The 22052-nt window shown below is 37.7% G+C and overlaps 1 protein-coding gene across 4 annotated transcripts; it reads left to right on the top strand.

Annotated features, from left to right (window-relative positions):
• Nucleotides 1-360: 360 nt before the first annotated feature.
• On the top strand, nt 361-21675 carry hycc1 (hyccin PI4KA lipid kinase complex subunit 1). 4 transcript variants are annotated; one of them, XM_077506763.1, is made up of 12 exons: nt 361-526; nt 7834-7915; nt 8436-8537; nt 8636-8815; nt 10245-10325; nt 10405-10520; nt 12410-12505; nt 12731-12847; nt 12927-13014; nt 15232-15394; nt 17003-17343; nt 19970-20118. In XM_077506763.1, exons 2-11 carry the CDS (start codon nt 7865-7867, stop codon nt 17302-17304), a joined length of 1296 nt encoding a protein of 431 aa, XP_077362889.1. In that variant the 5' UTR covers nt 361-526; nt 7834-7864; the 3' UTR covers nt 17305-17343; nt 19970-20118. The 4 variants fall into 4 exon arrangements, with proteins under 4 accessions (XP_077362889.1, XP_077362891.1, XP_077362890.1 ...); XM_077506765.1 differs by having other exon boundaries at nt 17006-17343; XM_077506764.1 differs by having other exon boundaries at nt 18757-20006.
• The last annotated feature ends 377 nt before the right edge of the window (nt 21676-22052 follow it).

The raw sequence follows: 22052 nt of genomic DNA on the forward strand, positions 1-22052 counted from the left end.
TTCTATTTATACTCTATTGTTACTAAATTCATGATCAAATTGCCATGAATCATTTAACAGCTGTAAGCTTAACCGAATGGATTGCTTCTCATAGCGAATGTGCAGCATTTGACGTGTGAAGATTATAACATTTAATTTGTTATATAATTTGACGTAAAATACTTAAAAAAAAATATTTCATTGAAATGCATCTGACAGTCACTCAAGCGTCGAGAGAGCGCGGTTGACAGCTACAACCGAAATTGATCGTGGAAATTACCAACGCAATAATTCGATTGGCTAAAAAATCCAGGGGGCGGGGTAAATTGACTTCCTATTCATTTCTGATTGGCCCACTCGACCTTTTTTCCTTCCGTTGATTCTGAGAGCTCTCACTTAAAGATGGTTTGACTGAGGAAAGTAACCACGATGGAGCGGGTCTACTACATAACTGAAGGAAATGAAGCAGTAGGGAAGTGACGCCTATTTGCTTTTTGGCGGACCGCACCAGCACGACCCTCGCTGGAGCTTCACTGATAGCATGCCAGTAAGTAAATAACTTGTCCCGGTTTAGTTGTAGTCGCGCTTTAGCCGAGCTAGCTAACTAGCTAAACCTGTAGGCAATCGTCATGGCAGGTTCGAAAGTCATTCAGCAAGATTAAGAGCATGTGGCGGGATGAGATTAATCTTGATGACCTGACTGGTGCTCTTTAACACCAACACCGAGCAATTTAATGCTCTCAGAGCCACCGAGTAACATTTTAATTTAGCTCGGTTAGCAGTCAGTTTTTAATAACTCAAGTGCGACTAATATGAGCTGCACATTTGCAATTACAATACCGGCGATGGTTATAACTTCCAGCATATCAGAATTGTGATGTCATTTTCCACGCAGAAAGACCTTTCACCGGATTCTTGTTTTACGCAATGTGGGTGTGTTCTGTGGCAGACAAACTACTACACAGTGCAACGGTGAAGTGTTTATATCTGGCCAAGCCTCATGTGAATCATGTGTTGTAGCTTGAACACTGTGTTTTAGTGTGTGTCCTGAAAACAGAGTTGTAAGAGGTGATCTTGGTACGGTTTCAATCCATAGAAAGGTATTCATGATGCACATGTATTCATGGTGCTTGAGGTGGAAAATATTAAAGCTCTCTGACTTTTCGATTGATTCCCCCCCCCCCCCCCCTTTCATTGCTTATAGAAAAAGGAAATGACAATGACATGATTCAAACTAAGTTTTTCTTTTGTTCTCCTACCTGTACCAAACATATTTTTTGTTTGTCAAAATTGCAGCCCTTGCAATTTGAAAATTGCATTAGACTTTGATTGCATTTACTTTAATGTTGATTTGAATTCGATTAATTGCTGGGACGGGCAAGTACCGATACCAGGTATCAAATACGGCTGATACCTGGCCTTATTTTTAAAGTATTTGTACTCTCGACAGCAGCCAAACATTGCCGTTTGTTTCATACAGTTTTTAAGGAAAGATGCTATATTGTAATTAAATATATTTAGATTTTTTTTAATGCTCTCATTATGTATCAAAATTGCAAGTGGCATTGGTACTTGGTATTGGTATTGGCGACTACTCAAGAGTTGAGTACTCTCGTACTGTTACTGGTCTGGGAAAAAACAAGTGGAATTGATATAATTATAATAATAATTCATATAAATAAAGATGACTTGACCCCTAATTAATTTTCAGCCCTAAATGTGTCAATAATTGTTTGTGCATTAATTTTGCATTCATAAAATGAGCTGTCATATTGCATGGCTCGCCTTTCCCATGTGTCTCATCTTTTCTCACGTGCAGTTGTTACAGGTGAGACCAGGCGATGTGAGCAAAGTATTTGTGGTTTGGAAGTTTCAAAATTTTCCAGCATGTCCTTAATTACGTAAGCAAATAGTTGCTAGAGGCATCGTAAAACTCGTCAACTTGGCAACACTAATTTATAAACTAAGCTCCTCTGTTTGCATTCATGTTTTTAGTGCAAGCACTTAAGAATGTGCTGTGAGCTACGGAAGCTGCCTAAAAAGAAATAATAATAATCAATTATTCATATAAATGAATCGATAGCCAATTGATTGCCGAACCCTACTCAGCGTTTTACTGTATTTCTCAGAACTGCGAAAATTTTTTGACAGTCAAGCTGCTCTTGGAGCTCGAGGAAAGCGTTGCGCGGCTTGTCACGAAGCATCAGGTGACCACACAATCCTACTGTTCTGTGAATTATCCAACCAAGTTGTGTAATGTGCAGCAGCGAAATTCACTGCAGAACGTGGCGCAGTATTCGTCTTTATAAAAGGCAACGCTGGAAGTGAAGATTCAGCCATTTCACCGTGGCATCAAAATCTATTTCTGCAGATGAAAATTGTCACGCTTAACCTCGCACGCTCTCATTATTGAAGGAATTGTGGTTGGAGAGAGAGAGAGGATCGCGTTGGGTGACGATGCATCACCAGCTTAAGAGCGTAGGCTGCTACAAGAGGTTTTCCTGTCTGTTAGCGCTCTCCATCCATCTTCCATAACAGCAAAAACCGCAGACATTACCAGTCTATTACTGGTGTGTCTTTAACTGAGTGTATACGGGTGGATTGATGGCTTGCTTGTGTGAGCACCCACTCCTTATGAGTTAAGACAATGTGGGAGAGAGACTATATCTTATTTAATATATCTCAATAAAATTAATGATTATTATTGCCCTGTGGGAAAGCTGACTAGAATATTGGCACATTGTTTTACTTACTGTTTTTTTTTTTTTTTTTTTTTTAGTTTTCTTTTTTGTTTGGGGGGGGGGTATTAATATTTAATTTTAAAGTTTTTTTATGTAATTTAAAAAATTTTTTTTTTATTAACTTTCAGTTTCAGTCAATGTGGTCTTGCCAGTCAGTATTGGTCTTTTTGTGATAATCTTATCTTGTACGCTGCTGGCCTGTACCACAGGAAAAAGCAGCTGGGGCAGCTCTGCTACTCTTAACACCACCCACTTCATTGTTTCTGTCTTTTTTTTTTCTTTTTTTTTTTTTTCCCTTGAGTTGCTCATTTCAAGCTTTCTGTCACACCACTGATCCACATTTCAACATGTATGTGTACAAAGGAATAAATGGGAGGAAGGCTCTGCAGTTCTCTGAAATTATTTTTTTCCCAAGGTCCTCTTAGCAAGTATTTTTTTAATTTTTTATTTCTTTATTTTGTAACAAAGGCAAAAATAAATTCTCTAATCAAAATCTTAATTCCGAGAAACAATATCACATTATAAATAAGTGGTTTTAGTCTTAGGTTTGAGTAATACCAATGGTAAAATAAAGTCACAATAACCATGAATTAATATGAAAGCTGGTTTATTTATCAACTTCAATTAAAGTTCCTTACTAACCACATTGGTAGAATTTTGTTGTAGTCAATGCTTAAAAGACTACAAAACAGTCAGTTCATCTTATGGTTTTATGTGCGGAGTTTTTTTTCCAGGCTCATACTGTGCCCCCAAATCAAGCTTGAGCTTTATTTTTCACTTCCCTTACTTCCACTTCCCTGTTTGTTTTTCTCCACCCCATTATTACTAGTATTAAGAATATGATAGACCTCTCATGAGCGAACCAGTATGTAATTTTATAAATATATGTCGAACATGCCATGTTTTCATGTGTGTGTGTGCGACGTGAAGGACAAGAGGCGTGGGTAGCTTGCAAACTCCCTCACAGGAACAGGTTTGTTCAAGCCAGGCGCTGAATAAACACACTTACTGATTACTTGACACATTCTTCCTCACTTCCTGCAAAGCTGCTAACTTGTCCTGAAACATTTGCAAAATCTTCAATACTTCATATTTAAAATGTCAGTGTTTCCTTGAGCGTTGTGTATCCGTTTCCTTGTCTCGAGTCTTTGTATTAGTCTTTTTGGCACCGGCAGTGGAGATCCTAATGAAATTCTTTTATTGACCCATCCGTCTCACTTGAATTGTGTTATGGATCCCCTGGGTGTTGTATGCATTCCTTTTATCCATCGTCTCAGTATACATCCAATTATCGCTCCCTTTGCGATTGATCTGTGCTCTATTCATGCTGTCTGTGCCTCTCACCCGCATTGCTTGCATTAAGTTCATCACTTCACTGTTATAGTACTTCTAGTTGTTTGTTTTGCGCTAACTTGTTTAAAGTGATTTATCGACGTGTGACGCTGAGTAGTTATCCTTCGAGTCGTCTCTTTCCAGCTTGCATTGATTTGTGTCGTGATCCTAGTCTCGAAGCGCAAGTAAAGAGATGACAGGAAGACAAATACGTTGCCGATGACATAATTACGCAGCGTTGTGAATTCTTTGGGCGGTTGAGTTTCTGTTTCTTGCTTGAGGCAATCGGTAGTACATCAACAGAACAAGTAATTTCCTTCCTCTGGATGTATAGGCTGATTTGTTGCCTGGATTTTGCGTCCTCCATAATTCATTGTCATTTTTGTTTTTGTACTACGTGGTGTAACACATTGCGAATGCAAACCCTTTAATGTGGAATTTGTGCCCATGAATATGCTGAATTTTCAATAACTTTTCTGTAAACTAGATTAAGTGCAATTTCTGGAGAAATTGCTTGGGAATGCTGAATGCTAAGATTTGAATGCATGCGGAATTGAGAGATACATTATGAAATTATGACCTCCTGGTTACTGGACATTACACTTTACCAACTGTGCCACCGAGCAGTCTCAGACACCTGGTAATGATGATAAGTTATAAATATGGAAGTGGGCGTGGAAAGTGATACTTAGAAAAAGTTCAATGTCCCATTGAAAATGAATGGGGAAGAGTTTATTTTAAACGTTAAATTGTGCAAATACTGCAAGTAATGTGGAACCAGACGATAAATATTAGGGGTGTTAAAAAAAATCGATTCGGCGATATATCGCGATACTACATCGCGCGATTCTCGAATCGATTCAATTAAAAAAAAATCGATTTTTTTTTTTTTTTTTTTTTAAGAGCTCAGAATTGTTCATTCGGTAGTCTTACCGATTCAACGTCTTATCATCATTGCCTTTTTTTTTTTTTTTGTGTATGTGTGAATCGATTTTTAAACTTCCATTTTTAATGGAAAAATATTCAACAAAACGTCTGACTTCGGGTTAGGATTCACACCTTGAGCATGGAAGAATGTTATATGAACGGAACATTAAGCCTTAATATTTTATTTTAATGCTGTTCAAACATGAAACAGATTACAACCTCTATAAGACTGAAATTTCAGATAAATAATACATTTTCATATAAATCTTACACTCTACAAGCTTACTGATTAGTATTTTCTAAATTTGAATGAAAAAAAATCGCAACAATCGACTTATAAATTCGTATCGGGATTAATCGGTATCGAATCGTGATACGAATCGAATCGTCAGGTACTAGGCAATTCACACCCCTAATAAATATGTACCCCGGGAGGCAAAAAAGTGTGGAGAATAACATATGTGGGAATGCTTCAGCATTCCCACAATTAAAACAGTTTTATAATTATAGCGGTGCCTTGAGATGAGTTACCCAATTTACGAGTTTTTCGAGCAACGAGCTATCAACTGAACAATTAAAAAAAAAAAAACATTTTTCTTTCTGGGACTTGCAAGCGTAAACTTGAGATCCAGGTGACTCAACTGTCCCCAGTTTGGAAGATTTAATTTGTAAATACATTATTTTTCAAAAAGAGGCCTCAAGCTTTTTATTTCCACTCTCATCTGAAGGTGACTGTCAAACAAAATACCAAACTAAGACAATTAGACGGTGTTTATTTACATCTACTTAACCTCAGTTATCTTAATGCTAACACACAAAAGATAACTTCCCAGGCTAACGATTAACATCTGTTTTGTTTTGTTTCATTTTTTAAACCCTTACACAAACTGTGCAGCAACATGTAGACCTACCGTGGTGTATATTCTTTATCCTCAGCAAAGGACGAGTTTCCGCTTCCAGTACAGTATCTGTATGTCTGTCTCATACCGCCCCATGTGGGAAAAGTGTGAACACTCGAATGAGCATCATAATGTGCAATGGAGGACAAAATCGAAAAAAATATATTTCAACTTGGGCTGGACAATATATCGAAAAAATATTTAGCGTAATATTGGCCCATGCATATCGCAAAGACGTATAATAATAATAATAATAATAATAATAATAATAATAATTATTATTATTATTATTATTAGTAGTAGTAGTAATTATTATTTCATACTTAACTTAAATATGCATCACCATCCAATAATTGAACATTATTACAATTAACGAAGATTTATTTTGCCACATGAAATAAATGTCATTATTTCAGTAGATAATGTTATTTCTTTAGGTACAAGTTAAGTATCGCAATAATGATATTCAACAACTATATCGCATGTCACTTTTTTGCAATATTGTGCAGCCCTAATTTCAACTGTTTTGCAACACTTATGTTGTTGTTTTATTTTTTTAACACAATGGTCACTGAAATAACTTGAAACTGGAATTTTCCCAAATTCTTAATAACAATCTGCAAAGCTTTTGGGAAAAAAAAGCTGTTGGAACATAATCCAAAAGCAATGCCTGATTTTTCAATGGTTAGTTTTCAGTACATTACTTTCCTTAATGACCACTGTGGGTTGTTTTTGCCTGCATGTGTCATTTCTTTCCCTCCATTCATTCACTTGATAACTATAAATTGCACTCAAGAAACCAATATGGTTAGAAAATCAACCATTAGGAGGGAAATTATCTTTTAAAAACGACTGAGTCACTCTAATCACAGCCTTATTTTGTTCGCCTGCCCCTATTAAGCACATTGTATACAAGCCAGACCCAAGATTTCAGCACCCTCATTACATGTGACAGAACACGCTGCCACAATACACTAATTTAATTTCGCTAAACGCAGGCTGTTCTGTTATAATCTGTCTTCTTTTTATGAGTCGCTGGCTCGCCGCTCCCTCCCACTTGTCATTCTCGTCACTGGCACGCTCCAAAAATGGACACCTGGCAGCCTTTTAGGGGCCATGCACCAAAATCATACCAAATAAATGAAGCAGTTAGTTTTGTGAAAGTAAATTACAGCTGGAGACAGAGTTGGCGCACAAAGGGAACGCGACGTGAATTTTATAACGAGTGTTGTTGGGATATTGCAGGCTCCCCCTGAGCTGAAATGTTATTACATTTGAGTACTTCTGTTTCACAAGGGAGGTAATAGACTGCAAGTTAGTTTTATAGGATAAATTAAGATTGTTTGTGCAATACAATTGCATAAAAATTGGATTTCAACTATTGATTGCCTCCTCTCACTCACTTTCTCCTTTTAAGCAGTCTCTGTGAAGTTATACCAAACATGGACTCTGCATTCCTCCTGCCCATTTATCCATGGTTGTTTACTTTAACAGTGTATTTATGAGCTACATTTGTTTGACTAGCTTATATTTTTGCTTTTTTACTTTGTCAGTTGTAGAGGATAAATAATGCTGATATTAGTCATGCTTTGTCAGTACCACTTGGGCATTTACAAAAATCTGTCTTACATAGAAAAAACAAATGTCATAGAATGATCCATAAGTACAGTCACAATCCACCACATTAACCAATAGATCTGAATTTTGGCAAATTGAAATGAGATCCTCTCTAACGGTAGCCTTTTCTTGAAGCTCTAATTGTTTTTCTAAATTGTAAGTTTCCAAGTCGAAAATGTTCCGTAGTGGAAATTTTGGCACAATAGCTTTTTTTTTTTTTTTTTTTTTTTTTTTTTTTTTTTTTTTTTTTTTTTTTTTGTGTCTACGAAATTGATGGCAGCGTGTGTGCGCAAATTACCGTACATGTTTATGTATGTTTTTACTTTTGTTTTGTAAAGGTAGAGGTGACGCCTCTTCAGATGCAGGAACATGTTGGCTATGGACCAAGGAGTGGTGGAGGAATGGCTGTCAGAATATAAGGTACAGTAAATGAGAAATATCCATGTAATTTAAAAACACAATACCCAAATCGTTAGAAACAGCTTCATTTGTTGATAAATAAATGTTATAAATATATATATATATATATATATATATATATATATATATATATATTTATTTATTTTTTCATAGGCCAAATATTAATGTTTGACTGCCAAAAATGGCTAAATAAGTAAAGTATCCCTTTAACACCAAAATGCTCAACCAAACCAAATACTTTCATATCAGCCAGCTAGCTTAATGCTAACATAGAAGGTGGAACATCATTGGTGCATTAATAAAAATTAGCATCAATGCTTATGATTATTATAAACCTGGTACAATACGAAAGGCACGCAACTCTAAATTTGGCCTTTCCTGTATACTGCCAAAACCCGTTAGACACCAATCTCTATAAATAGAAAATATAGCAGAGATGCATGAACATTGTCCACAGCACATTACAATATTATCATTTCATGAGTTTAAAAGCAGACAAATTTTACTGTGTGCATTTCAGACCTTGCCTGACAGCGCCGTGTCAGCCTATGCTGCATCACTTAAAGACAAAGGTGCCCTTGTCCCAGCACTCTACAAAGTCATCCGGGAGAATTATAGTGAAGTATGGACCTTTCCAAATCTATCTGTTTACTGAACATGAACTCTACTGGTTACATAATGTTTGAACTCGGCTTTATATTTTTTTGAAATCATCCTCAGCTGCTGGAGCCGGTGTGTCACCAGTTATTTGAGTTTTATCGGAGCGGCGAGCCGCAGCTGCAGCGGTTCACTCTTCAGTTCCTTCCGGAGCTCCTGTGGAGCCTTCTGTCTGTCAGCGCAGCCAGGGATCCTCACACCTCGGGCTGCATCGAGGCCCTGCTGCTGGGCATTTACAACTTGGTAGGGGAGACGAGTGTACCAAGCGTGTGTGTGTGTGGAGTGGTGCAATTTTCAAATCTAAGAGGCTGCAATTTTTGGAGGAATATATGCTTTTTTTTTTTTCTTTTTCTTTTTTGGTCGGTCTATAGACTTTAATTTTCATATCGATGTATATTTTTTATATATTTCTAGATAAGTTCAGTCGGTACTGATTAACATTGCGTTTGTGGAATATGAATTGAGCAGCAAAATCCACCCGGTTTTATCCATCCCAGGTGACGGCCATTTTTCCACTTGCTGTCGACTAAAAATGAGATCAGAGTTGCTCAGGTAACGACCAATCATGGCTTGGCTTCACAAAACCCGTTAGCCGTGATTGGTCGTTACCTAAGCCCGGAGAAACTGTGATGTCAAAATGGCCGCTCCCATGATTTTGCTGTTAACTCATTTGCTTCCAAAAACGTATTAAAAAAAAAAAAAAAAAGTTCTATTTTAAATATTACCACTGTCCCAAAGACGTATTAATACGTTTTGTTTTGTTTGTTTTTGTATGCTAGTGCATACAGTTGGCTTTGATGCAGCCAACTGTATGTTACTAAAGCACCCAGCAGGTGGCAGCAGAGTATGAGATCAGCCAGAGCCATGTTGCAACAAGCTGTTTTCCCCACAGTTTGAAACAGATTTTTTTAGCTATATTCAAAATGGAAACGGATAGATTTTTTTTTTTTTCCCCTGATGAAAGAAGAGACTAATCTTTCTTTTGGTAGGTTACATGTTTTTATAGCAATAGAACACAATATTCTGTGGGCCTTGCAAAATAAGTCAAAATCCAATCCAAATCTCCCCACCCCCGCATGGTAAAGAAGGTTCTGAAAATGTCTGACACCGAGTTAAGTGCAATTTACATAAAATTGGTTCATGATGTATGAAAAATTAAGTGATAAAACTAAAAATTGGGTTGGATTATTGTTGTAATCTGACTGTCACACTTATTTGGTAGACCTTAGTGAATCTCCCCAAAAATCTGCTTGATTTTTCTTAGCTTCTCGTTTTAAAAGCTTCATTTACACTGTCGCCTGTCTTCCTTTATTAGAAAGCAGTCGCAGCAGTTCTGAGAATTATGCAACATGGACGGATTGTGCGCCTACAAATAATGATGATGTTGACGATCTGCGTGCGCCCATGTCTCTCTTCCCGTCTGCATAGCAGAATAGGTCATGTGTCACTCAGCGCACATTGCTCCCCTCCTTATAATTGATCTGACATTAACAGGCACTCAGGGGGCACACATACCCTGAAGTGTGTTGGTGTGGGTGTACACACAGCAGTGCACAGACAGGAGAAAACGCGAGCCGTCACGAAAACACCCACACGTTTAGCATGAGTACAAGACGAAACCCTCTGATTCTCCTCACCTACGGATGTTCTTTGTCTTCATCTCTTCCCTCAGGAAATAGTCGATAAAGATGGGCAGAGTAAAGTATTATCGTTCACTGTTCCTTCCCTCTCCAAGCCCTCGGTGTACCACGAGGTAAGACACCCCAATGCTGAGGATTATTATTTTTTTTTCATAAATGTTCAGCAGCAAAAATGTCATCTTGATATTCCAGCCGTCTGCCATCGGCTCCATGGCCCTGACAGAAGGGGCTCTCGCCAATCACGGCTTGAGCAGGGTGGTGTACATGGGGCCGCTCCTCCAGAGAGAAAACTTTACTGCACAAAACAGGTGATGATAGTTGTTTTGTTAGCATATTTTCGACCAGGATCGATACAAATGTTTCCAATTTGGTAACTTTGTGTCAATGTGAAAAAGGTCATTCTCATTTTGGTTCGCTAAGCATGAACTATTAAATACATCCAGCGGCAATTAGTGCATTTTGGCCATTATTTCAGTGATGGCCGACATCAGCTGTCCAGCCTTGTTAATTATGAAGTGGCCGTTTTTTTTTTCTTTTAGAGGAACTGTCATGTAATTTAGGGAAACCCAGGGCTGCCAAATTCAGGAGGTCAGAACATGACCTATTTTCTGCTTGGCCTCAAGATTTGTGTTGACGGGGTCATCTGAGATTTGAGGTGACGTGAAAGTCATCTTGAGAAGTACTCCGGCAGCAAGCACAGTCGTGACCAAACTACGGCCTGACATCTATTTTTTTTTCACAGCTCGTGGCGTGTTCTGAAAATGACATTTGAAAAAAGTGGAACATACCTACGAAAGCATATTGCATTCACTTGAAAAAGAAAAAAAAAAACTGACTACGGTAATTTTTTGGGGGAGCTTTGTTTTTTTGAGTAATTTTTTTTTCTGTTTTTCTGAAATTTTATTTTTATTTTATTTATTTTATTTATTTTATTTTTTTACTGTTTTGTGGAATGTTTTTTTTCTGTCATAAAAAAAAAAACATTCCGAAAAACAGGAAAAAAAAAATTTACTCCGAAAAACGGGGAAAAAAATAATTCCAAAAAACAGGGGAAAAAAAATTCTTACAAAAAAAACAGAGCACCAACTTCTGTTTTTCAGCGTAATTTTTTTTGGACCTCTGAACTCCAAATAACTTGTTGCCGACCACTGACCTGTATATATGACTGGATAGCTGGTAGCCCATGCACGCCAGTGCAAGCCATTGAAGTCACAGGGCGGCCATTTTGTTACTCCCACATCGCGAGCAGACTACTGTATAAACTATACAGTATACGTACAGATGAGACATATGTACAGCTCGTAGGCAGTTAGGCTGGAGAGGTGGGGTGTGGGGGGGGTGCTGGGGTGGTCACTTTTTTTTTTTTTTTTTAAACAAGGGAAAAAACAAAACACCCACCCTCCCTCCGGCCTTATACTAACTGCCTACGAGCTGTATACGTCTCATTTGTATGTATACCGTGTAGTTTATACAGCAGTCTGCTTGCGAGGTGGGAGTAACAAGATGGCCGTCTTGTGACTTCACACTAGCATGTATGGGCTATCGGCTTATCCAGTCATATACAGGTCAGTGGTGTGAAACAAGTCACTTGGCGTTCAGAGGTCCAAAAAAAATTACCCCTAAAAACCTAAATCAGTGCTCTGTTTTTCTGAATCATTTTTTTTCTGTTTTTTTTTTAAATAAGGTTTTCCCCCCTGTTTTTCGGAGTATTTTTTTTCTTTTTCTTTTTTTTTCTGTTTTTGGGAATATTCATTTATTTATTTATTTATTTATTTATTTATTTTTTAATGACAGAAAAAAATATTCAGTAAAACAGAAAAAAAATATCCATAAAAACAGAAAAAAATAAAATACTCAAAACAAAGCTCCCAAAAAAATTAGTCAGAAAAACAGGAGAAATTTTTTTTTTTCAAGTGAATGCAATATGCTTCCGTAGCATACTGCATAATTTTTTAAAACTTATTTTTCGTCAAATAACTAATATATAAACAAGATATTTTTGTGGACAATGCGGACAGTCTGTTCCTGAAAAAGAGGGTCATTATTTTAGGTCTCCTTGATATTCATATTAGTATTTAATCATTGAAATTCTTGCTTTGCACTGCTGTTTTTTGTTTTTGTTTTTGTTTTTTTTTGGGGGGGGGGGGGGGGGGGGTTCTTTTTTTCTTCTCTAAAACCGCATTTCTTGTTTTTCCAGATTTGAGGTTTTGACCTTCCTGTTGCTGTGCTACAACGCTGCTCTCAGCTACATGAGCTCCTCTTCCCTCCAGTCCCTCTGCCAGATCAGCTCCAGGTCCAAACACATCACCCAGCATTTGGGAAAATTCTTGTATTGCGTGCTATAATTTCTACTATCACAAAAGAGGAATATGAAACTGTATTTATTATTCCACTCTAATTAATTTGGAGCAGCTCTTCTTCTAATTCACAGATCTTGTTAGGACGAGTCGTGCCGTTTGCGCAACTTCCCTGTTCCTTTGATTCAACTTCTCATATTTTGTTGTCCGTTATCCTCCAGAGTGTGCATATGTGGTTACCCACGGCAACAGATACGGCGCTATAAAGGTATTAGCACACGGATGACGGTTACATCAGAGTTCTTGGTTCAACTCCTCACGGGGATTCACTATGCGTTGTGAGTGTGCAAACATGCCCGCTTTTTTTTGGGTGCACGTTTTCTTCTCTGTTTAAATTATTTTATATTTTGTGTGTAGGTGTAACGGGGAAGCGGATCTTGGATCCAAAGCCTTAGATGACGTCCTGTATCGGGCCCAGCTCGAGTTGTTCCCTGAAGCACTATTGGTGAGTCCAGTTAAAAAATAAAAAACAGAAAAAAAACTCTTTGTGAGAGTGTGAACATTTGAGGCGGACACACATGCGCAACAACATATTGGCTTCACACACGACACACTATGCTGTATTGTGTTGGTCTGTGTGTGTCAGACTGCAAATCCCACTAGATTATTTACATGCTTTGCACTCTGCTCTGTTTAGCTGTAATCCTCGTGGGGGGAAGCAGATTGAGCATAAGCCTTCGGTATTACTACACCAGTCAAGGTGCATTCCTCCACAATCCTAAAAACACATGATTTATTGATTTTAACTAATAAGACCTGTTATGAATGATAGTTTTGAAATCAAAGCTAGTGTTTGTATTAGGGGTGTCAGGCGATTCAATTTTTTAATCGTAATTGATAGCATGACTTCAATAGTTAATTCGCGATTAATCACAAATTTTATCTGTTCTAAATGTACGATAATTTTTTTTTTTTCCTTGTAAATTTTCATACTCTGAATTCATTCTCACCCAGCCATTTTCACTGAAGCAACCCCCTTCACTCCCAGCTGTTTTACTGGATTTTGACTGCTTTTGCAAGGCCCACAGAATAGTTTTTATTGCTAAAAAAAAAAAAAAAAAATCATAAAATCTACCAAAGGAAAGAGTAGACTCTTCTTTCACCAGGGGAAAAAAAAACCCTATTTCTATCTGTTTCAGTTTTGCAGCAATTAGCATTATAATATAGCTAAGTTTCATCATTATTCACAAATCTGCTTAGAATTGTGGGGGAAATCTGCTCGTTTTCAACATGTTCCTGGTTGATCTCATATGCTCTGCTGCCACCTGCTGGCCGTTTTTGTAATTACTACCATTTTTTTCACCCTTTCTCTGCATTTGAGAGGCTGCATCAATATGTTGTGGAGTCTAGCATTAAAAAAAAAAAAAAAAAAAAAAAGTGCGTATTTGGGACACTTAATAAATTTAACTCATTTGCTCCCAATAACGTATAAATACGTTTTTTGTTTTAAGTGTCATAAGGACGTATTTATACGTATTTTTTTTTATTATTTTTTTTTTCATGCTCCAGCATACAGAAGGCTTTGATGCAGCCTCTCAGAGCAAAGAGATCAACCAGGGTCATGTAGAAAAAAAAAATCTCAATTACTAACAATTTTAAATAGATTTGTGAAAACTGATGAAACCTAACCGTCTTCCAATGCTAATTGCTGCAAAACAGAAACAGATGGAAACATACTTTTTTTTTTTTCCTGATGAAATAAGAGTCTTTAATCTACTTTTATAGCAATAGAACACAATATTCTGTGGGCCTTGCAAAATCAGTCAAAATCCAGTAAAACAGCCGGGAGCGAACGGGACTGCTTCTGTGAAAATGGCTGGGAGTTAATGAGTTCAAAAATAGAATGTATTTATACATTTTTGGGAGCAAATGAGTTGACATAAGTGGGGAAAAAAATGTTTAACTAATAGAAATATAGCTTAATTTTTAGTCATTAATACAATAATTTCATAATTCATAAAATTAAGTGAAAATTAAAAAGATCTGCCAAAAACAAGTGTGACGCTTGGTCATGTTTCTGCCACTAGATGGCATAATCGCATTTGTACGACGATGACAGCTCAGTGCAGTTTTCTTTTCACATTAAGAGCTATCTAATCATAAACATGAAGTAACTTGTGAAATTCGGCACCATTTTAAAATTTAAAATACAACTTGAACCTTACATTTTTATTACTGCTAAAATTTGCTGCATCATACATAAAGATTTTTCTATATTTTTGCCTCTCACATACAGTACCTAAATGACGTATCCAAACTTAGAAATGCCTCATATTAAAATACTACTGAACAGTTATTTTTTTTGTGTGTTGATCAAACCTATTTTATGTCTACCACATTGACACCTAATGAAGTGACCATAACAATTCACCCCATTTGAACAAAAGCCACATTGTCCTGGGTTTATGACTTTCTTCCACGCTCTTCTGTTTGTTTAAAGAATTTCCACAGTGTGCAATTACTTGTAAATACTCTTAACTCAGTGGCCTCTTAAGAATTTTAAACTTTGCCTTGTGCTTAAATCTGAAAGAAATAGGATTACGATGTAGATTTCCACAGCTGCAAATTTGGACCAACATCACTGCAAGTGTTCTTGCCCACAATTCTGAATGAAGCAGTTCTTGGTTGACAGTGACAGTGTGTGCTTCTTCCCACCCGTCAGGTGGGCAACGCCATCAAGTCGACGCAGCAGGGCGCAGCTCTGAAAAGCAACGCCAAGGAGGGTGCGCGGAGCATCCAGGTGGAGATCACGCCCACCGCCTCCCGGATCTCTCGAAATGCTGTCACTTCTCTCTCTATAAGGGGGCACCGCTGGAAAAGACACGGTGAGCTCAATCGCGGTGCTGTAAGATGAGTGGGGACAAAAAACAAACAAACAAACACAAGACAAATGAGAGTAAGAGGTTTAAGCTCTCCATCATTTCAATGTCAAGTGTTGTCACTCATCAAACTTTTGGTTCATAGACTTTTATTTATTTATTTTTTATTTATTTTTTTTTATATATTTTTTTTTAAACTAGGAGATGTAGTCCAAATCTGTTTACAGTGAACCCCTATTTATCGCCAGGGATTCGCTTCAGACCCTAACCCGCTAAAGGTGAAAATCCACAATACAGAGAGACCATTTAAAATAAATAAGTACACGTGAATACTCTCTAAACCCATGTAAACTTATTCAAATGCACTTTTTAAAGTATTCCTTGTATTCCAGCTTTTGGTGGCGTTTACTGTTCAAAACAATGTTTGATACCATTTTTCTTTTTTTCTCAATAGAAAGTCCCAATAATACTTGTATTTTTGATCGATAAAATAAGAAATTTTTAAAAAAAATTAAAGAAAATTCTATATATGCTAATGTAGATGTATTGTTTTTGTTAAAATTGCATGAAATTAAAAGCAATTTTATTCCAGTAAGTCTAAGTAAAACAGGATCATGTGAAAAACAAAGCAACATTTCCAATAGGAATTAGTGTAACGCCAAATAATCCGTTTAAGACACCGAAAACTATGAAGAAAAAATAAATTTTATGGAGCATAGCTATGGTTCTATACAGTCTTCCCTCGCTATAATGCGGTTCACTTTTCGCGAATTTTTTTTAAAGTGCAATTTTGCATATTTTTTTACAGTAATATACCCATTTTATAAAATTTATGAAGGTTTGAACATTGTCAAAGTTTGAACAAGAGAGAAATGTGAGAACATGTAAATGCCTCAATGAGAAAAGTGTATAAATTGTGCGGTCTGGGATTTTAGAGCCTTAAAACATTTATAAGAGTTGTAAAACATAAAGCTAACTACTTCGCGGATTTCATTTATTGCGGGTATTTTTTTTTAACCTAACCCCAGCGGAAAACGAGGAAACACTGTATACACAAAACAGTTTCAATTAAATATAAATGGACAAAAGTATCTTTTTATTAACTCTCCCGCTCTGCTGGGCAACATCTGTGCAACGCATTCTGTCAAGTCAGGCCTTCAAATTAAAAGCATCCTCATATAATCAGTTTGGAAAATAAAGAAAAAAGCAAAAGCTCATGACATAAAAATCCACAATGTAGCAGGGGTTCACTGTACACAATTTGTGTAGTATTTTAGATGAGGTGAATGAACATAAGTAGACAGTCTGAAACATGATAAAAATCCCTGCATGGTGCTCATTGGTTCAAATATTCTGCATCGTTATTCATTGTGACATGTTCATTTTCACAGCATGTATTATGACCATATGTTGTTCTTATCATTATATGTGTATATATATTTTTTTTTTCATTTTGATCTGTCATTGCATTAATTACTTTTTGTCTTTTGTCATGGTCATGTGTACCTGTGCACATTGCCTTTATGTTTTGTTTTTTCGTGTGTGCATGATATGAATGTTTGCGTGTGTGTGCGCATGTGTGTGTTGTCCGGCCCCCCCTCGATGCCGCACCAGCAGAATCCCAGGAGGTGAGTGTAGACAGTGAGGCGGCGCCGGGGGGCGTGGTCATCCCCGATATCAGTGTGACAGGCGTGAGCAGCGAGCGACTGCCCAACGGCGACTCCATGCGACCGCGCTCCGAAGGCCGCAGCCACCCGGACGGCGAGACTTTGGGAGGCGCTCCCGAGGTCAGCCAGGACCCCCGAAGTCATGAATCCGCCACGCGGGGGCAGGAGGTCAGGAGGCAGAAGTCTATGAGGCGAATGGTGGAAAACGACAGTTCTGGGTCTACCTCCTTAGGGAGGAGCCAGCACTAAGCCCTTCCTCCCCCTTGCCCCACTCCTGGGGTAACCTAGGTAACTGTCTGTGGGGGCGTGGTCCAAAAAGCTGCTTGATGATGATTCCCCCTTTTTCCACCTAATTGCACTAGGGCTGAACAATTGAACTCAATTTTTCAAATTGCAAAAGCTTCGATTTGTTGAATTGATAAAGCAACAGATGTGTTTGCATTATTGCATTCTGATTTATGCCTTTATTGCCTTAATATATACTTACCTGATGAAGTTGACCTCTAATTGAAATTGATTGAAACTTAAAAGATAGATCGTTAATCTGCAAGGCTGATCATCGATGCTGATAGTCAGCATTTTGACCAAGATTAGCGTTGGCCTTTTTATAAAAAAAAAAAAAAAAAAGACATCCTGTAACATTAATTTAAAACTGTGTTAACTTCAGGAAACTATTTGTTTACATTTTCAATTAACTTTATAAGACATATGACGCTCTCAACCCTAGAAACTCTTTGCACCTTCTGTTTTTGGTTTGGAATTTAAAACTAAAGTAAATGTAACATTTCAGATATTTGGGATTATTTATTTATTCGTGTTTGGCCATTGGTAACTTTTTTTTTTTTTTTTTTTTTTTTCCCCTCCCCCCCTCTCTCTCTTTCCCAATTACCGGTATTTACGTGTTTAAGTTGTAATTTTTATTTTATTTTTTAAGACTTGTTAATAACCCTCAGAACTGCTGGATTTTTCCTACAACAGTCTTGTCTAAGATAAAAAATAATCTGAAAAATTGTTTTGGACTAAGTTTGTATTTTTTAATGCCAATTTATTCCATTTTTATGAAACTGAAATGGGCTTCTTACAGTGCTAATAATCGGCATTGGTCTTTCTAATTCACTTCCATTCATATTACTGTTGTGCAGATTAATTTGATTTATAAAAAGTAAATAATTAAATCACAATCACCGTATTGCTATAGGGGGAAAAAAAATTTTTTTCCCAAAATTGTTCAGCCCTAATTTGCTTTCTTACTCATTCAATCAGTCCAACAGCTTTGACTCACTCTGTCCCCTGTGGCTCGGGCGTCCTTCCAATTTCCTACTAATGTTCCTTGAATACATTACAAAACAAACAGTCCTAATCACAGCTGTGTGTTACGTATGTGACGTGAAATGCATCCATTATGGGATGCTCTCATCCAACAAATCGTCTGCCTCGACAGCACTCCTGGGTTGCACCTGGACATTTTTTATTTTTTTATTTTTTTTTTGTAGACTGAAGCTGGACGAAGATATGCAGGTCTTTATTTTAAGCACGTATAGAATTAAACTTTTTTTCTTTTTTTTTTTCTTTTTTTTTTATACACCTTATTAATCAGAGTATTGGTTATTAAGGGCCTGCATTTCTGTTTACCAGTTGTTCTAGTCAACTGTAACTGCTGTGCTTTTTCTGAGTGACTAATTCACTGTTTTTCCAATGCAGTTGCTGTCTTGCCTTCTTCACTTTTCCCTCCGTGATGTCTCCTTGGCTTGTGTCCTCAACAATGTCCTTCCCGGTCTCTTTTGGGACTAAATATGTCACTCACTCTCCTGCCAATAAAATACAGTTTGGCTGAGCTAACCTTGTGTTGGGGTAGAGAGGGAAAACAAAAAAAAAATAAAAAATTTCACTGTGGCGATGGGGTTTAGGCGCCACCTGCTGGAAGATATAAGTACTGCACCTTGAAATGTTTGCCATGCAGTCCATGACTTAACTGCGCAGTTTTGTCCGAAATTACCGCAGTGTAATGGCACATTAGTGTGACTTCATCTGGTTTATTTTACATTTAAAAAAAGTCAACCAAAAACAAAAAAACAAAAAAAAGTTATAGAATATGAGCTAAGCCGCAGAAGCCACCTGTTTTTAGCATCTCTGTGCACGGCCATTTTGCCTCTAGTTTTGTTTACTGAAAATGACATCACATTTGCTCAGGTAACGGCCAATCACGGCTCTCCTGTTTTCTGAAGCTGAGCCGTGATTGGTCTTTATCTGAGCCTTGAGAAACTGATGTATTTATAGTGGATAGCAAGTGACAAAATGGCTGCTGCCCCTGAGATGGAACAATTGAATGGATATTGCTGCTTAAAGGGATACTTGACTTATTGAGCCATTTTCAGGACTAAAAGGTTATTTTATCCAGAATTAATTAAAATAACTAAATTACTTTTTCATGTACAATCAAAACCTTTACAAACTATTTTTTTCCACTAGCTGTCAACTGAAGATGAGGTTCATAAAGAAGTTTATAAAGTTATTTATTGTACATGGAAAGATGACATTTTCAAATTAATTCTGGACAAAATATTAACTTTTCACCATTGAAAATTACTCAGAAGAGTCAAGTATCCCTTTAACTGTTTTCTGAAGCTGAGTTGTGATTGGCCGTTATCTGAGTTCTGCACAAATGTGATGTCATTTTTAGTGGCCAGAAAGTGACAAAATGGCCGCCCCTGAGATTGATCAAAATGGGTGGATTTTGCTGCTTAACTGGTATTTCACAAATGTGATATTAATTAGAATGTTGTGGGGGTACTTCCAACATATTGTAAATAATTGTTTTGTTTGACTAATGGGCTGAATGGCAAATTAGTTATGTTTTATGTCCTGCAGATCTCCTGTTAATTCCACTGCTTGTCTTCCTTTGCGCTCCCCCCAGACGCAGTGGATCTGGGTTCCCCGGATGAGCTGATGGACATTTCGGAAGCGGACGAAGGCCTGTGGCCAGGCGGCGCGGCGCCCGACGCGAACCCGCCCACCATCACCATCAGCAACAGCGTGACCACGTTACACCTGGGGGCCAAGGCCATGAAAAAGTGTCGCCTGGGCGGGCGCGGCAGCAAGGACAAAGAGGCGAGCCCCCTGACGGTCGGCCGGGCGGCCAGCGAGAGCGCCGAGGCGTCCGTCAAGCGCCTCACGCTCACCTCCAGCCAGTCGGTGCCCAAAGCGGGAGCGCTCACCAACCTGACGCGCACCGCCAGCGCCGTCTTCTCCCGTTCTTTCGAGCAGGTAGTCGCAGGTGCCGCCCCGCCTTCCGGCAACCACGCTGCCACCATGGAAGCCGGCCATTATTCGTGCAGCCTGCAGGAGGACGGGCCGGGCTATTTAAACCACGCGCGGCGTTCGCCGAGCATCAGCGTGCACCTCGGCTCGGACCTTTGAAATGGTTTGATCGTTGAACTGTCGGATCTGATCCTGTGATTCTGCGCCAGTAACCTGGAACTGTAAGCCATGCCAACCGTAAGGGACCACAAACGTTTTGTTTGCTTCTCTCCGAGTCTCTACTGTGGTGTTTTTTTTTTTTTTTTCGTTTGTTTTCCTGTGCCGTCACTTTGCGGATTCCTTTGTTGTACTTCGTTACCATGTCAAATTGCAACCTGCTGACGAGGTGCGTTTAAAGCTCATTACGAAACACTGTGCAAAAGTATTTGGACATGATTTTGAAGTGGCATGTGTTGCCTTTGCATGCCTTTTCCATACATTCACCTTTTACCTTCCACACTAGTATATGGGGTAGATGTTTGTATGTGTGGGTGGGTGTTTATGAAGTTTTTTTTTTTAAATGCATAAAAGCTGCTAATTGAATGAAGGTGTAAATCTCTTGATTTAAAAAGAACATGTTTCTACTGCTTTTTAAAGATCAATCCTTCCCCATAGCAATACAAAACGTACCTTCAGTGTTTGGACAAATGTATTTAAACCTAAACATTGCTGTCTGTTTGCACTTTGGTCCAGAAACGGATGTGCTTCTTTACAAAAAAAAAAAAAAAAAAAACTCCACATTCTTCCCTAACAAATATGGAAAACAGATTTGTATCATTTACAATCAGTATTGTTATGATTAGCAATAACGCCCTCCCTTGAACAAAATGAAACAGATTAAACCTTTTAAATAATTATTAGAGTTGTTTTGCACATGAAAGGCTAATATATTTATGAATCACTGTCACCAATCCAAAAACGTGGTATGGAAAGCTGTGTATTATTTTAATATTTCAGCTAGCCAACATGCTAGTTATTTGTAGTATTTCAGCAATCTATAGTTTTATTTTTATTTTTTTTTTTTATTTTTATTTTTTTAAATGTCCCAAGTCAACCCATCTGCAAAACATCATCCAACAAACACTACTGCCACCTCCATCCCAAGTGTAAATTCTCGTCTGTGTGCTATTAACGGTTTGATGTACATAATTTGGATGGACAATCAATGTGTTTCAGTATGTCCGTTTACAAATTGTGACTGGTTCTGCTTTTGCTGTACATCATACTGTTGTTGTAATATAAATGTTTTTATTGGCCTTTTTTATATGTCTGAGTATGTGCAGCTCCTTGCTTCTGAAAATAAAGTGTTTCTTTTGACTCAAATTAGTTTTTGTTGACGGGAAAGTGTTTGAGATTGGCTGCTGACCAATTTCAGGGTGTATCACGCCCCCCCCCCCCCCCCCCCCCCCCAAAAAAAAAAAAAAAGCCAGCTCATTTGCTGAATGAATAAATCAATTTGGGAACAAAAAATACAGAGTAGTCATACTAGTTTATGGTTGTTTTAAAACATATTTGTTACAAGCCCATTTCAAGTTTTTAGTAATTTAGCTACAGTCACTACTGTGCGTTTTAATAAGCATCTTATAAATTATAGTTATATTTTCCATTACACTTCCCACCTATTGCCACAAATGTGACAATTTTATAGACACGAAAACGCTGTACAGAAGTACGAAACAGTAAAAACAAACGAGCAGTTG

Source organism: Festucalex cinctus, chromosome 19, assembly GCF_051991245.1.
Source record: "Festucalex cinctus isolate MCC-2025b chromosome 19, RoL_Fcin_1.0, whole genome shotgun sequence".
NCBI classification, from domain to species: Eukaryota; Metazoa; Chordata; class Actinopteri; order Syngnathiformes; family Syngnathidae; genus Festucalex; species Festucalex cinctus.

Excerpts from the sequence above, each read along its gene's own strand:
- hycc1 (XM_077506762.1), top strand. The coding sequence starts at position 7,865 with ATGTTGGCTATGGACCAAGGAGTGGTGGAGGAATGGCTGTCAGAATAT. Across the intron at positions 12,506-12,730 it reads CTCTGCCAGATCAGCTCCAG|AGTGTGCATATGTGGTTACC; the intron begins GTCCAAACACAT and ends GTTATCCTCCAG. Across the intron at positions 15,395-19,969 it reads GCACCGCTGGAAAAGACACG|ACGCAGTGGATCTGGGTTCC; the intron begins GTGAGCTCAATC and ends CGCTCCCCCCAG.